The sequence below is a fragment of the Megalobrama amblycephala genome, linkage group LG15, assembly GCF_018812025.1.
Source record: "Megalobrama amblycephala isolate DHTTF-2021 linkage group LG15, ASM1881202v1, whole genome shotgun sequence".
Lineage (NCBI taxonomy): Eukaryota > Metazoa > Chordata > Actinopteri > Cypriniformes > Xenocyprididae > Megalobrama > Megalobrama amblycephala.
The window spans coordinates 13,409,677-13,426,535 of record NC_063058.1 but is presented as its reverse complement, the minus strand read 5'-3'; the positions used below and the strand labels follow the sequence as shown (position 1 = coordinate 13,426,535).

General features: G+C 36.8%; 1 protein-coding gene across 1 annotated transcript; it reads right to left on the bottom strand.

The window, feature by feature from the left end:
• Nucleotides 1-7,320: 7,320 nt before the first annotated feature.
• On the bottom strand, nucleotides 7,321-14,270 carry igf2b (insulin-like growth factor 2b). Its single transcript, XM_048158626.1, has 4 exons — nucleotides 14,082-14,270; nucleotides 12,934-13,084; nucleotides 10,924-11,105; nucleotides 7,321-10,175 (listed from the first exon to the last, which is right to left on the bottom strand). Exons 1-4 carry the CDS (start codon nucleotides 14,148-14,150, stop codon nucleotides 9,939-9,941), a joined length of 639 nt encoding a protein of 212 aa, XP_048014583.1. The 5' UTR covers nucleotides 14,151-14,270; the 3' UTR covers nucleotides 7,321-9,938.
• Between the last annotated feature and the right edge of the window lie 2,589 nt (nucleotides 14,271-16,859).

Sequence of the window (16,859 nt, the reverse complement as noted above, 5' to 3'; positions counted from 1 at the left end):
GAACCTCATTGGTTCTTGCTGAAGCTCAAACGTGCTGCATTACACAAGAATGAACCTCACTGGTTCTTCTGGAAGCTCAAACGTGCTGTGTAACACGAGAATGAACCTCATTGGTTCTTGCTGAAGCTCAAACGTGCTGCGTTACACAAGAATGAACCTCACTGGTTCTTGCGGAAGCTCAAATGTGCTGCGTTACAAAAGAATGAACCTCACTGGTTCTTGCGGAAGCTCAAACGTGCTGCGTAACACATGAGAATGAACCTCATTGGTTCTTGTGGAAGCTCAAACGTGCTGCATTACACAAGAATTAACCTCACTGGTTCTTGCAGAAGCTCAAACGTGCTGCGTAACACGAGAATGAACCTCATTGGTTCTTGAGGAAGCTCAAACATGCTGTGTAACACGAGAATGAACCTCATTGGTTCTTGTGGAAGCTCAAACATGCTGCGTTACACAAGAATGAACCTCATTGGTTCTTGCAGAACCTCAAACGTGCTGCGTAACACGAGAATGAACCTCATTGGTTCTTGAGGAAGCTCAAACATGCTGCGTAACACGAGAATGAACCTCATTGGTTCTTGAAGAAGCTCAAACGTGCTACATAACACGAGAATGAACCTCATTGGTTCTTGAGGAAGCTCAAACGTGCTGCGTTACACAAGAATGAACCTCATTGGTTCTTGAAGAAGCTCAAACGTGCTGCGTAACACGAGAATGAACCTCATTGGTTCTTGAGGAAGCTCAAACATGCTGTGTAACACGAGAATGAACCTCATTGGTTCTTGCAGAAGCTCAAACATGCTGCGTAACACGAGAATGAACCTCATTGGTTCTTGCGGAAGCTCAAACATGCTGCGTAACACGAGAATGAACCTCATTGGTTCTTGCAGAAGCTCAAACATGCTGCGTAACACGAGAATGAACCTCATTGGTTCTTGAGGAAGCTCAAACGTGCTGCGTTACACAAGAATGAACCTCATTGGTTCTTGAAGAAGCTCAAACGTGCTGCGTAACACGAGAATGAACCTCATTGGTTCTTGAGGAAGCTCAAACATGCTGTGTAACACGAGAATGAACCTCATTGGTTCTTGTGGAAGCTCAAACATGCTGTGTAACACGAGAATGAACCTCATTGGTTCTTGTGGAAGCTCAAACATGCTACGTAACACACGAGAATGAACCTCATTGGTTCTTGTGGAAGCTCAAACATGCTGCGTTACACAAGAATGAACCTCATTGGTTCTTGCAGAAGCTCAAACGTGCTGCGTTACACAAGAATGAACCTCATTGGTTCTTGAAGAAGCTCAAACGTGCTGCATTACACGAGAATGAACCTCACTGGTTCTTGCGGAAGCTCAAACATGCTGCATTACACGAGAATGAACCTCATTGGTTCTTGAAGAAGCTCAAACGTGCTGCGTAACACGAGAATGAACCTCACTGGTTCTTGAAGAAGCTCAAACATGCTGCGTAACACGAGAATGAACCTCACTGGTTCTTGAAGAAGCTCAAACATGCTGCATAACACGAGAATGAACCTCATTGGTTCTTGAAGAAGCTCAAACATGCTGCGTAACACGAGAATGAACCTCATTGGTTCTTGCTGAAGCTCAAACGTGCTGTGTAACACGAGAATGAACCTCATTGGTACTTGCTGAAACTCAAACGTGCTGCGTAACACGAGAATGAACCTCATTGGTTCTTGCTGAAACTCAAACGTGCTGCGTAACACAAGAATGAACCTCATTGGTTCTTGCTGAAGCTCAAACGTGCTGCGTAACACGAGAATGAACCTCATTGGTACTTGCTGAAACTCAAATGTGCTGCGTAACACGAGAATGAACCTCATTGGTACTTGCTGAAACTCAAACGTGCTGCGTAACACGAGAATGAACCTCATTGGTACTTGCTGAAACTCAAACGTGCTGCGTAACACGAGAATGAACCTCATTGGTACTTGCTGAAACTCAAACGTGCTGCGTAACACGAGAATGAACCTCATTGGTTCTTGCTGAAGCTCAAACGTGCTGCGTAACACAAGAATGAACCTCATTGGTTCTTGCTGAAGCTCAAACGTGCTGCGTAACACAAGAATGAACCTCATTGGTTCTTGCTGAAGCTCAAATGTGCTGCGTAACACAAGAATGAACCTCATTGGTTCTTGCTGAAGCTCAAATGTGCTGCCTAACACATGAGAATGAACCTCATTGGTTCTTGCATGTCAAGCAAACATGCTTGAGCTTCTGTTTACCACAACTGATGTGTGAGTTGATGAATGTTTATGTGTGAATATAAGCCTAAATTCAATCTGTTCATCATATAAAGTGATTGTCTGATCAGAAAAATTTGGACTAAACCACTCAATTCATATGGATTAGTTTTACAATCTCTTTATGAACTTTTTGAAGCATCAAAGTTTCAGTTTCATTGTTGTTTATCTCTCAGATTTCATCAAAAATACTTTTACAGTGCCGGTTACGTTACTACATGTACTTACAACAGTAATAACAGTAAATTATGCATAATTACAAGTAACTAACCTAAACCAAACCCTCTCTATAGTAAGTACATGTAGTTAATTAATAGTACTCAGTACTTATTTAAGTAATTACAAGGTAACTACATAACTGTAAAAGAAAGTGTAACCAAAATATCTTAATTTGTGTTCCGAAGATGAATGAAAGTCTTATGGATGTGGAACGACATGAGGGGGAGTAATAAATAACAGAATTTTAATTTTTGGGTGAACTAACCCTTTAACTTTTTTTTCTTTTTTTCAGAAAAGATAAAAGTAGCTGTTATAACATTTTGAGTGTAATTAATTTATATCTCTTTATATCAACATGATGGAAAATTATGAGTAAAATATTACAGCTACTCGCTGTGTAAAACACAGTAACTGAGTAAAATCCATCTACTCATTGAGGTTCACTGAGTATACACTCACATGATCTTGAATGGCAGTTTACATCTTGAAATATTCATTCATGTTGTAAAAACACTGTTCTCTGATTGAAATCTATTGCAGGGAAATGGAATTTTGTAGAAGAGGCTGTTAATATTTAAACCACCACGTTGCACTAAATTAAACAAGCATGTATAATGTCGTGCAACATTTAACGTTTTCTCTAGTCCTATAACGACATTCACATGGGGTCTTGAGGGGACATATCGAGTGCTTCCATCATTATAGCAGACACAAATACTCACTAACACACCAGGTTGCCTGCCGCCATGGTTCACTAGTTGATCTGTCTCTAGTGCTCTGTGCATTAATGTGCAGCTTCTGACAGCTAAAAGGAATCTGAAAGGCTTCAAGGAAGCGCTCGTACTCCTTAGTCAGCTGTTCTGGACAGTAAACGGCCGACCGCAGAGCAGTACAGCTGCTTTACAGAAGGCAGGATTACCTGAACCAAAGCTGTTTCATATATTGCACAAAATGACATGCTACTAAAGTCATCATGAAATCAAAATTAGCCATTCTTGTTTGTTTGTTTTTTAACTTTTTTTTTTTTTTTTTAAATGCATGCCCTTGTAATCAAATTAATCAAAGTAACTAACCCTCCCTCTTGCAGCGATTATCCTCTTCTCTGATGATATGTTTAGTGGCGCGAGGGCAGGACAAACTGTCAGTCACATGACAATCCAATCAATTCAAGTCCCGTCCTACATTTTTCTTGTTCGAAAAGCCATTTTACTTGTACACAATATGGAAGAAAAGACTATCATAACTTTTGTTTCGTGACTTAACCCACAATTTTCATGTCACTTACATCTCTCATTAATTTGTAAGTTGACACGAAAGAAATTGAAATGTAAATAAGTAAATAATTATGACATCACTTTGTTGGTCAAAACGCGGAAACGGGTTAGCATTTGGTTCCATCGTCCCGAAGTCAATGGGTTTTTTTAATGGTATTTTAGTTAAACAGCTAAAATAAGGTTTGTGGTGAACAAAAGTTTGACACTTTCATGTTTTATTCTATAACATAAAATACATCAGTATTACCACACTCGTGAAAAGGGCGGTTGCTAACAAGTGGCTAAATGGGACTACAGAGGCTGTCGGGGACATTAAACGTCATCACGCCGAACAGGTAAACTCAGTTCGCTTTTACAGCCTCGTTATGCCTATAATTGTACTCTTATATACTATTCTAACTCAAACTTTCTGGGAAAATGTTTTTAGATAAAAACTGAAAGGGTTCTCAAAAGCTCAGTGGTGGTGACATTGAAGTCGTGGGACCGTAGTTTAGTTCACTTATAGCCTAACTTTAGCTTTTTACTTCTGGCGACCTTCATTTAGGCTTCAAAATTCATAAAAGTTTTGTTCATTTGTGAAAATTATCTTGATGCGTTTAAGTATCATAAACTTTTGTTGAACACAGAACTTGTTTTTTGCGATAATCCAAAAGCCTATGGAAAAATCCTATTGGGTTTTTGTCGAGGGAACCAGTGTGATGCTAACTGCTGGTTGGCCTACAAAGTGACGTCATACATCTTTAAGCACCTTTAGCACCAGTCACATTTACTGTTGTTTGGCAAATTTTCATGGATGAAATACAGTTGTTTCATTGGACTCTTTTCACAGTTCCAGGGTTCTCTGAAGTAGAAGTTGTCATTGTTGGGTAAACTTCTATAGTGGTGAACAAGAGATGAAAACAAATCATATTTTTGTGTTCCCCTTTACTCCAATAGTTATATAGTTATAGTTATAAAAATCCATTATAGCGTTTCCACAACTTTCCAAAGGAGGAAAATTACAGCAGTGAGAAGAGAGAATTATGTTAAATTTGTTGATTTGCCGATTTCGAATCAGTCTCCGCAGTGGTTTGAAAGCGACTCTACATTATATACATTACTGACAATAGAAAATTTTACTTTTTTGCAGAAGAAATTCCCATTAAATTGATTAATGTGACCACACTCTTTCAACAGATTATAGTGATCAAGTGTCAAAAAGGACAAAACACCATAAAGCACCTTAAAATTTACACCGAACAGGCGTAACATTATGACCACCTTCCTAATATTGTTTTGGTCCCCCTTTTGCTGCCAAAACAGCCCTGACCCACCGAGGCATGGACCCCAATAGACCCCTGAAGGTGTTTTGTGGTATCTGGCACCAAGATGTTAGCAGCAGATCCTTTAAGTCCTGTAAGTTGTGAGGTGGAGCCTCCATGGATTGGACTCGTTTGTTCAGCACATCCCACAGATGCTCGATTGGATTGAGATCCGCGGAATTTGGAGGCCAATTCAACACCTCAAACTCGTTGTTGTGCTCCTCAAACCATTCCTGAACCATTTTTGCTTTATGGCAGAGCGCATTAACCTGCTGAAAGAGGCCACAGCCACCAGGGAATACCATTTCCATGAAAGGGTGTACATGGTCTGCAACAATGCTTAGGTAGGTTGTACGTGTCAAAGTAACATCCACATGGATGGCGGGACCCGAGGTTTCCCAGCAGAACATTGTCCAATGCATCACACTACCTCCGCCGGCTTGCCTTCTTCCCATAGTGCATCCTGGTGCCATGTGTTCCCTAGGTGAGCAACGCACACGCACCCGGCCATCCACGTGATGTAAAAGAAAACGTTATTCATCAGACCAGGTCACCTTCTTCCATTGCTCTGTGGTCCAGTTCTGATGCTCACATGCCCACTGTTGGTACTTTCGGTGGTGGACAGGGGTCAGCATGGACATCCTGACTGGTCTGCGGCTATGCAGCTCCATACGCAACAAACTGTGATGCACTGTGTATTCTGACACCTTTCTATCAGAACAAGCATTAACTTCTTGAGAAATTGAGCTACAGTAGTCCACACAGGCCAGCCTTTGCTCCCCACGTGCATCAATGAACCTTGGCCTCCCATGACCCTGTCGCCGGTTCACCACTGTTCTTTCCTTGGACCACTTTTGATAGATACTGACCACTGCAGACCGAGAACACCCCACAAGAGCTGCAGTTTTGGAGATGCTATGACCCAGTCGTCTAGTCATCACAATTTGGCCTTTGTCAAACTCGCTCAAATCCCTACGCTTGCCCATTTTTCTAACGCATCAACTTTGAGGACAAAATGTTCACTTGCTGTCTAATATATCCCAGATACTAACAGGTGCCGTGATGAAGAGATAATCAGTGTCATTCACTTCACCTGTCTGTGGTCGTAATGTTATGCTAATGTTAATGTTATGTAATGTTATTTTTTGTTTGGAGCTTGACAGACGGTCACTATGAAATGTGCATTTTCATGTTTTGTGTTGCATGGAAAAAATAAAAGCATACAGGTTTGGAACGACATGAGGGTGAGTAAATAATGACAGAACCGTCTGTCTCGGGTGAAATAAGGTTTATAAGATTACATTTGGTATAATAAAAGATTTTTTGTAATAAAGATCTATTAAAGCTGCTTTCTACAAGTGCTTATCACTGATTATTGCACCTTTGCAGGGTGAAGACATGATCGGTCATGTCTAGATAACCATCATTCACCATCATTCACTAACATTTAGATACTGTTTACTTGGAGTCCTACAGCAACCATTAACCTTTAGCAGCAGCACATGCAGATCTCACAAGAGTTTCACAGAATTATCTGAATATCCCTATTATGATAACTTGATTCCAGCTCACGGTGAAAATCTGGAATTCAAAGTCTAATTTAAACCTGGAAATAAAGTACAAAGAAATAATATGTTGTGAAATTATGTTCTGAACTGTTAGGTCACTAATCAAATAAGCAAATTTGTAGCAAATATGCTCTTTGGAACATTCTCATGCCAACTTGAATCATCAGGTTTTGCACAAACCTGGATAATCAAATAAATGAGAAATTCTGAAATTCAAAATGTCATGCTGATAATATAATTTGTAATAAATGACCAAATGTTTTACTAGTGTTCACAGACTTTTGAAGTCAAAAATATATCTAAATAGGTTCATTTATGCCAACAAAACTATTTTTATGAGTTAAATCAGGTAGAAATCCCTCTTTAAGGTAACAATCGAAGACTAGCACTTGTTACAGTGTGTGAACATGGGGATGTGAGCGTGAATTCTGCTGGATACAAAGTTTACAAGAGCTTGCTTGACTTCATCTGAGTTGAACCCTAGCGTGCATCTGCTCTCATGTCAGTTGCTCACAGTTCGGTCACATTTTAGTGCATTTTCCTTCGTTGACACAATCCTGCAGATCAGCCAGTGCAGAAAAGATGCTAAAAGCATCAAGGAAATTCTTTGTAGGCCTCAACGTCTACTAAATAATTTACAATGCACCCTGGCAATAAAAACACGTACACTTGCACATGACTGAAACATGTTTGATAAAATGGTTTTTATTGATATTAAAAATGAAAGTACATGAATTGTGCATTTCGGACGTTCTAGCGTGCAGAGGTTAAATCAATTAAAATACACACAGGCTGCGTGGGCTACTGATATTAAACCGTTGCCAATGAAAGACAAAAGATCCCTTCATTTTTTAGCGCAAAAGGACGTGTTCGACGCCTTTTACGCATGGAAAGTTGAGTAAGCAGTTTGGAAAGAACAACAGTGATTGCAGTCCTTGCAGGGATAACATAATAGAAAAAAATGGCAATGTCTCTGGAAATATGGGATGTTTTAATAATAAAAATAATGATAGTAATTATAATAATTGCACTGTTTCGTCACAACTGATATGAATCAGATAAATATTGGATTATCAAGGCAAAGGGATACACTGCAGGCACTTAGACCTTTAAGTTTCAAGGTACTAAGCGATACTATAGTATCATTTTTTGACCTTATACAAGAAACAGTGTAAAGAAAATGGCCGTGTATTGGGTTTTTCACATAAATCTGCTGATATTTCCTGAGTATTAGGGTAAATAAGTATGGTAGCCCTTCAACAACTGAGATGAAGATACATGGAGGACTTGAAAAACCACCCTGATCGAAAGGAAATATTAGGATTTAGGGCAAATTATTGTAAGATGGCGAGTATAAACAGTCCACACTTTGTGACATCATAATGGATTTTACTCTGCCTTACGGATGCAGTTCAGTTACTCAGCAACCGGAACAGGCTCTTCTCAATCCCAAAAACATGGCATACCTTACAAAAATGATGATACAACAATGAAGACAGCATTAAAGTGACTTAAACTGTAGTGGGTTTGTGTACAATCATGACATATAGAGACCGGGTTTATCCAGATCCTCGTGAGGAAAGTTAAACTCGAGTTTTTTTTGTAGTTGTTTTTGTTTTTTTATAAACAGAAATCCATTTGGCAGATTAAAAAGCCATGCGGGAGGGAGAGAGAGAGTATTCTGAGTATGTGCCTATTTTTGTATTACAACATGCCTAAGCAATCCAGGCTACAGCTGCTGTTAAAATATTGATTTTAAAATAGCTCTGTGGCGAACCAAAAGGAAAAAAGGAAATATTTTTTGGTACAAAGCATCTACAAAAAGCATTTACATGTAAAATGGGAAAAAAAAAAAAAGAGAGAGCATATAAAATAAAATCCATCAGTTGAGCATCAGTGCTATGTATATTACTGTATTTGGACTGATTTTAATATATAATTTTATAATAAAATAAATAATGCCTTTATACAGTGCCCATAATTGTTCTTAAACAAACAAACAAAAAGAAGCTTGGCGGCTCATTACGCAAGATACAGCTCAGACTAAAAGAATATACCATGATGTCCCTGGAAACTAATTATAATATATATTTCCATATTTATTCTATATATATTTATATATATATTTATATATTCAAGTATTTGTTTTCAGGCAAAAGCATGTGAATACTACGGATAAACGTTAAAAATATATGTTAGTTGACATTATTGCGTTTTTTCCCTTTGAATTGATATTTGTGCCTTTTTTTTTTCAGAACTGTAAAATAACGTTACAAAAACACAAAGCCTATTTTGCAACAACAAGAATGTCACGGTACCAGAAACCAAACTGGGCTTTTTTTTTTTTCTTTTTTTTTTCCTTTTTTTCCTTGAAGCATTTTCACGAAAAAGAACATAGAAAATACAAACATCCCACTTTTTCAAGGTCACAATGTCCCTCCTCCTGCAGTGCAAAGCAGGGGTTTTGTGCAGCCACGCTCGAAGAGTTCTTCACATCCAGGCATTTGAACATGATCCCTTCAGCGTCCCCACACTTGCTCCTTCCTTTATCGCAACGCCACCCAAGGCATACGTCGCGTGTCTTACGTACGCAGAGATATCCCCGCAGCCAATATGCTCTTGTTTTCTCTTTCCAAAGTCACACTTTCCTTAAAACGGAAAGTTTAATAAAGTTTCAAAGGAAAAAAAAACATGCTTTTCAACCCCTTCTCCTTTGAGTCCATTCCCAAAGCTAGCACCATGACATTTTTTGAGCTACACGTTCATAGTCCATAAAAAAATAGTGCCTTTTTTATTTACTTAACAAGAACTTTGACGTAATCCGTGGCGATGTGCAATTCGCAGACTCTTCGCTGCTTTTCATTTGTGATTACAAGGTGCTGGAACAGGAATCTAATTTTACAACAATTCCTTACAGTGTGGATGTCCCTTTATAGTTACAGGTGCAAACTAATATTTAAAAAAGAGAGATACTTATGTCTCGGGAGAATGCAGTGGAATAGGTTCTTTCATGCTAGCTCTAGCTGTTCCTCGCGTTCTGATGTCCTCCAAACTGGCGAAACGTTCGACGTTCCGCAACTTCTTCGCTCTTTCTTTTGCTTCTTCACCTGAATTGTGTTCCTCTCATTGATGATGTGCCTTTTTGTTGGTGAACGAAACAGGAAGAATAGAAACTTGAAGAGCGTGTGAGCACGTTTGGTGGGGAAGGAAGAAGGGTTGTTGAGGACTGCCACAGAAATGACGTCAGAGACAAAAAGCTTTGATCCCCTAGTCTTTTTTTATCGACTCTGTGCAAATGATCCTGGTTTCACTTGTGGCTGACGTAGTTTTCTGTGGGAAGAAGGATGGGCGGCAACTTGCTGGGAAGAGTGATGAGAGGCCTGTGGTGGTGCAGTTGCTCCTGGGCCTTGATTCTCTCCGCCTGCCGCCTAAACTTTTTGGCCCGCAGGATGGCAGGGACGCCCCTCCGTAGCCTCTGGGCGGCCTTCCGTTGCCACACGTCATATTTGGAATATTTCACGGTCACATGTTTTCTTGGGACCTCCTGTTGCGAAAGTAATAATAAGTGTTAGAAAATGACTCCCAAGACATGTTGAAATTCTCAGATATTTTCTACGCTTTCTAAAAATGAATCAAAACTCTCTTAAACTAAAAGGTTTGGACTAAAAATGTAATGGTTTAGCAGATATTTTGCCCAAAATCCTTACATTTCTCAAAATTCCCCCAATCCTCATCTTACTTAAAGGCTTAGTTCACCCAAAAATGAAATTCTACCATCATTTACTCATTGTTTTTTAGTCCATACAATGAAAACTCTGTGATATTTTGGACTCCATTGACTTTCTTTATAAGAATAAAAACATTCTTCAAAATATCTCTAGGTTTGGAAGGAAATGATGAATTTTGGGCAAAATATCCCTAACAAAGGCCTATCACTTTCTAATACTGACAAAGACCAAAACTCAAAACGACGAATGACAAGGAAGGAGATAATCCAGGTCAACATCCAGGTCATCTTGAGAGACATTGGTTTTGTAACCCAATCCAAGTATGTGATGTAAATCTACAGGAAAATTTCAACCTATATATGACCTCTCAGTTCTATCATATCATTTTCCACTTGGTCAGCAGTTTTAGGGCGATACTTGCTTACTAGTTCCTTACTCTGGCTCACTGTTGTCTTTAAACCCACATGCCAGGATGCACAAGTTCAGCAGAAAGCACAGGACAATCAAGATGGTGCGTGTGATAAAGTTCTGGAGAGTTTTTGTTGTTTCCCACGGTCAACATACCTGTTTTAATGCGGGCATCACCGGGATGACCTGTAGGGATGTGGCTGAAACGTCCCTCTCTGACTTGGCAGGTTTAGCGCAGTACTGTTCTAGTAGAGCTAGGTTACAACTGCTAAAACAACACTCTTCCACAATCCCACGATTTTGAGAACGCCGACTGTTCGACCTACTAGTTGGTCGACCTGTGGGGAAACAAATGAAGATCATGAGTTTATGGACGACATGGAGAGAAACTCTGCTCACATGTCAGACAAAATTGCTTAAATGGATAAAATCTCCTCATGTCATTACAAACCTTTTTCCAAATCATGACTTTTGTTGTATGGTCAAAAAACAGTTCTTCTTTTGTGTTCCAGAAAGTCATACAGGTTTGGAAAGACATGAGGGGGAGTAAATGTTAGCAGAATTTCACTTTGTTGATTGAAATATACTTTTAAACTAGCCTAAACTGGTTTGCTGGTCTCCCAGATTGATCAGGAGATGGTTTAGACAGGTTTGGGGCACTTTTCAAATTAACCAGCTGGCTCACCAGGTAACTCTACTGAAAAAGCCTGATTAAACCAGCCTAAGCTGGTTTGATAATCATTCAAGTTTTAAGTTCCCATTTCTCTAAGCCTGGTGTTTAGCTTGGTAAACAACTAGTCATCCAGCCTGAAAAGTGAAAAAAGCCCTCAATAAGGGAGATCCAACTGAACACCAACATGGCCATGTTGGAAAACCATCTCAAACCATTTAAGACTAGGAAAAAAACAGCACGTTTTGGCTGTTTTAGCTAGAAGAGATTTGGCTCAAACTCTTCAAACAGTTGCCATCAAGCATGCAAACACATTCAACAAACCCTTCAAACAAGTCAATGTAAATCAAGCTACAGTGGCCTGATTCCATTGTCAAAGCAGATTTCATTATTGATTCATTGTGTTTTGACTGGGACTCATCTGCGCTGTACAATAAAGCCAAAATCTGTGGCATAAAATGGAGTCTGTTTATTTGTTTTCTCGCCCGGACTGATCTTGTTATGCCGTCTAATTGAGCTGTTCGAAATCTGTTTCGAAGAATTCGCCGACAACCCTGCAACAGTCCCAGGAATGGGAGATCGAAAGCCTACAAATAAGACAGCAAGGGCAAATTCTTGGATGAGTAAATGGTGGATATCCTTTGACCTTGTCCTTTGCCAGCTCAGCAGAGATAAAGAGAGCATGAAAGAGAGGAAGGGGGAGGGGTAGAAGAACAGACTTGGCATTAAAGAGCGAAGATACAGGACACAGTAATGGAGGGGGGAGCCGAGCCGGGCCGGAAAAAAGGAAGGAACAATTGATTTTCAGTCAAATATAATGCAAACGATTTGCACCGCAAGGATCTGAAAGGGTGTTCTTGATTGTAGGATGGGAAACATTGAGGAGTGGATCTAGTGGATGGAGGGGAGGGGAATCTGCGCTGGCCCAAATTGGATAATGATCTTTCGGGGTAGTTAGGCTTCTGTGGACAAAAGAACACAAAGGCCTTGTCTGTTTGTCAGTGCTGGCGTGAGGAAGACAACAAATGTTTAAAAAGTTGTGCTCTCGACCCCCTCCGTGCATGTGAGCGATGTACAACCAGCAGATGAATCTAAATCTGGATTGTAGAATCGTCAATCGCTGCACTGAACTAGTGCGAAGCTATTGGTTAGTATCTGTTACGCTAAACTAGTAATGAAGCTGTCTCAATCCATCCAGCCGTGTAAGAGGACAACTTTTTTTCAATTGAGTGTAGCCTGGGAACATTTCTGGAGAGGTGAATGGAATGCCACTTGGGTACTATTACTTTCCCTGGCGGAATGTGCAAGTAAACAACCAGGCCATTGTGGCTCATTTAGCATCCCTTTCATATGCAATCACAGATATCGCGAGAGAATGCGCCCAGTCAGCACAATCTGCAGAGACTTCGCTCGTAACTCTGGTCAGTCCTGACATACAATTGGCAGGGTTTCCAAACTAAAGAGAAGAAAACACAGAGATGTGCAAATGTACGTACTGAAATAGAAGCCTCTGTCTTCGCACACAAACTGTAGCGCGTCCACCAGCTCTCCACCACATAACGTTTCGGCTGAAGCCACTTCGAAGGCAGACAGGGTTAAAAACAGTAGGCATATGGGCATCCGTATGGACCAGTACATCTTTATGACCTGTGGAGATAATGTGTTTTAGTTTAGCATTTCATTTTTAATGTACAAAGCTGATCTTTGTGTTAAAAAGATCTCTTGTATACCTTAAATACTGAACTGTTAGCTTCCTCAAGGCATTCAATTTAGTAATGCAATACATTGTTTGCATGCATGGCCATCTGCTTGATCACATGGTCAAAACTAGTATGTCAATGTACAGTATGCACGTTGGTCTCAGCAACAAAAAAAGAGCTCATGCTTTTGAGTAACTATTATTTGTTTCTTCAATGCATTTAATTCAACAAATGCAATACCGGAAAATTGTGCATTTTGTAGTAATGCGTTGAATGTTTCACTAAAAAGATTATATTTTGCAGTATAAAGACCAGCTGATCAATTATCTTCCTTTGGTATCAGTCAGTGCATTAAAATCGCTGGGATTCTACATGCATGCATCGACTTTTTAATTATCTGCTTAAACGCTAGCAGATGAATTGATTATCCAAGTCGAAAAGAGCTTTTATCTCCTCATTTACACTCTTACACAACGTTCAACAAGTTGCAAGGCTGTTCAATATACCCAGCTATCTCATTCCTCACAACTCAGCATATAATTTCCTTAAACCCAGCTCATTTAAAGTGCTGTCGCCCCCTTGCGCAACTTCGTTCCCGTGCGCGCGTATATCCTGAATGAAGTGTCAAGTACATTTCTATTTGTAAAGCGCTTTAATACACATTTTCAAATCGGCTTTACAGAAATACATAATGGTAATTTGTATAATACCTTATAGTACTCCACATTTAACGCTGTCAAGATGTTTAGAGCTGTTAGCAGTTAGGAATGTCAAAAACATCTCCGTTGCAAATTAAACCTCTCCTTTTCCGAACGTGTCAATTTCTGATATATATTTTTTCTAGTCATTAACAACATTAGATTTTTTTCTAATTAATTAAGAGAGCCTTACTAATGCAATCATCTCCAGATACGTCCTAAAGGCTGTTAAAAGGTTTTCTTTACCTTATTTATGAAGCTGTCTGTTCTCAAGCAGGTATGGCAAACAGAATGATGTTTTAGTTGGTCCTCCATGACAACGTAAAAAAATGCGGTGGTGTTGTATTTGGTTGAAAAGGTCTGTTTAGTTTCCCCAGTTGGTGTTAGGATGTGTGGAGCTGTCCCAAAAATCAGGCGACAGGCAAAAGTTCTGGGAGAGAAGTATTATATACCCAAACCCGCCCCTTAACACCCCCTCCACCCCCGCCCCTCTTGTGCGCATGTCCGTGAGAGGTAAAACTCGAGGTGGTGGTCAGTGAATCCTCTCCAGCAGTCCAGCCGAGTTCCCTGGTGCTGTTTTCCAAGAAATCCAGATCACAAAAAGGTCGATGGACGTTAGAAAATGTGCTTTCCTAAAATATTATGCCGCCTAAAACGTTATTTCCCAAACACCATCTCAGCCAATTCATAAATAAATACATGTATAATAAAACAATAAATAGACAAAGTTCAGAATTTCAGAAATGCACACGTCATCAATATCAGAGTAGTATTTGGCTTCCAGACAGAGTCGATGTGTAAAATTTTACAATGGAAAGTGTCCGGATGATAAGAAGAGAACATGAAACACTTTATGCCGTTATTTCCTCTGATATCCACCTGCCTTATCGATCCTCACGCGAATAGTGGCTGTAATGATGGTAATTCACTTTACAGGCTGACCCATTCAGAGCACTGAGAAGATAATGAAGAATTAGCTAGACTTGAATTGAACTTAAATTGGTTTGATTGAATTACTTGGAAATGTCATCCATCACCTGGCAAAGCAATAAGGGCCATTATTTGAAGCAGATGTTATTTTTCATGGACACTAGTCTCCAACTGATATAATGCTACTGTCTTACCAAAATGTCTACTGTCTTACCAAAACACAATAATATATATATATATATATACATAATATATTTGTACATTTTTATATATAATATGTAATATAATATATATGTATACAATATATATATGAAAACTGTATATATATATATAAAACCGTATATATAATATATACAATATAAGAACTACATACATAATATTATTTCATATAATATTCATATATATATATATATATATATATATATATATATATATACATAATATATTTGTACATTTTTATATATAATATGTAATATAATATATAAAATATAAGAACTACATACATAATATTAATTCATATAATATTCATATATATATATATATATATATATATATATATATATATATATATACATAATATATTTGTAAATTTTTATATATAATATGTAATATATATGTATACAATATATATATGAAAACTGTATATATATATATATATATATATATATATAACTGTATATATATTATATATAATATAAGAAATACATATAAGAACTACATACATAATATTAATTCATATATATATATATATATATATATATATATATATATATATATATATATATATATATATATATATATATTTAGCATCCCATATATATTTGTGTAAATTTACAGATACAATTTATATATACATAATATATTTGTAAATTTTTATATATAATATGTACATAATATTATATATATATATATATATATATATATATAACTGTATATATATATAACTGTATATATATTATATATATATAAGAAATACATATAAGAACTACATACATAATATTAATTCATATATATATATATATATATATATATATATATATATATATATATATATATATATATATATATATATATATATAGCATCCCATATATATTTGTGTAAATTTACAGATACAATTTATATATACATAATATATTTGTAAATTTTTATATATAATATGTACATAATATTATTTCATATAATATATATATATATATATATATATATATATATATATATATATATATATATATATATATATATATATTTGTACATTTTTATATATAATATGTATATAATATATATGTGTACAATATATATATATATATATATATATATATATATATATATATATATATATATATATATATGCAAACTATATATATATATATATATATATATATATATATATATATATATATATATATATATATATATATACTGTATATATATTATATATAATATAAGAACTACATACATAATATTAATTAATATATATATATTTAGCATCCCATATATATTTGTGTAAATTTACAGATATAATATATAATATAATATATATGTATACATTATATACACTACCATTCAAAAGTTTGGAAATATTACTATTTTTAATATTTTTGAAAGAAGTCTCTTATGCTCATCAAGCCTGCATTTATTTGAGCAAAAATACAGAAAAAACAGTAATATTGAAATATTATTACAATTTAAAATAATGGATTTCTATTTTAATATACTTACAAAAAAAACAAATTCTGTAATGCAAAGCTGAATTTTCATCAGCCATTACTCCAGTCTTCAGTGTTACATGATCCTTCAGAAATCATTCTAATATGCTGATTTGATACTCAGTTATTATCAAAGTTGGAAACAGTTGTGTTGCTTAATATTTTTTTGGAACTGTGATGCTTTTTTCAGGATTCATTGATGAATAAATAGTCAAAAAGAGCAGCATTTGTTCAAAATAGTAATATTTTCTAACAATATAAATCTTTACTATAACTTTTCATCAATTTAACATATCATTGCTGAAAAAAAGTATTAATTTCTTCCAAAAAGAAAGAAAAAAATACTGACCCCAAACTTTTGAACAGTAGTGTATATGGTTACAAAAG

Coding starts and splice junctions, on each gene's coding strand:
- igf2b (XM_048158626.1), bottom strand. CDS start 14,150: ATGGAGGACCAACTAAAACATCATTCTGTTTGCCATACCTGCTTGAGA. Junction 13,085..14,081: donor CAGACAGCTTCATAAATAAG/GTAAAGAAAACC, acceptor TTATCTCCACAG/GTCATAAAGATGTACTGGTC. Junction 11,106..12,933: donor AGACAGAGGCTTCTATTTCA/GTACGTACATTT, acceptor GTTTCCCCACAG/GTCGACCAACTAGTAGGTCG.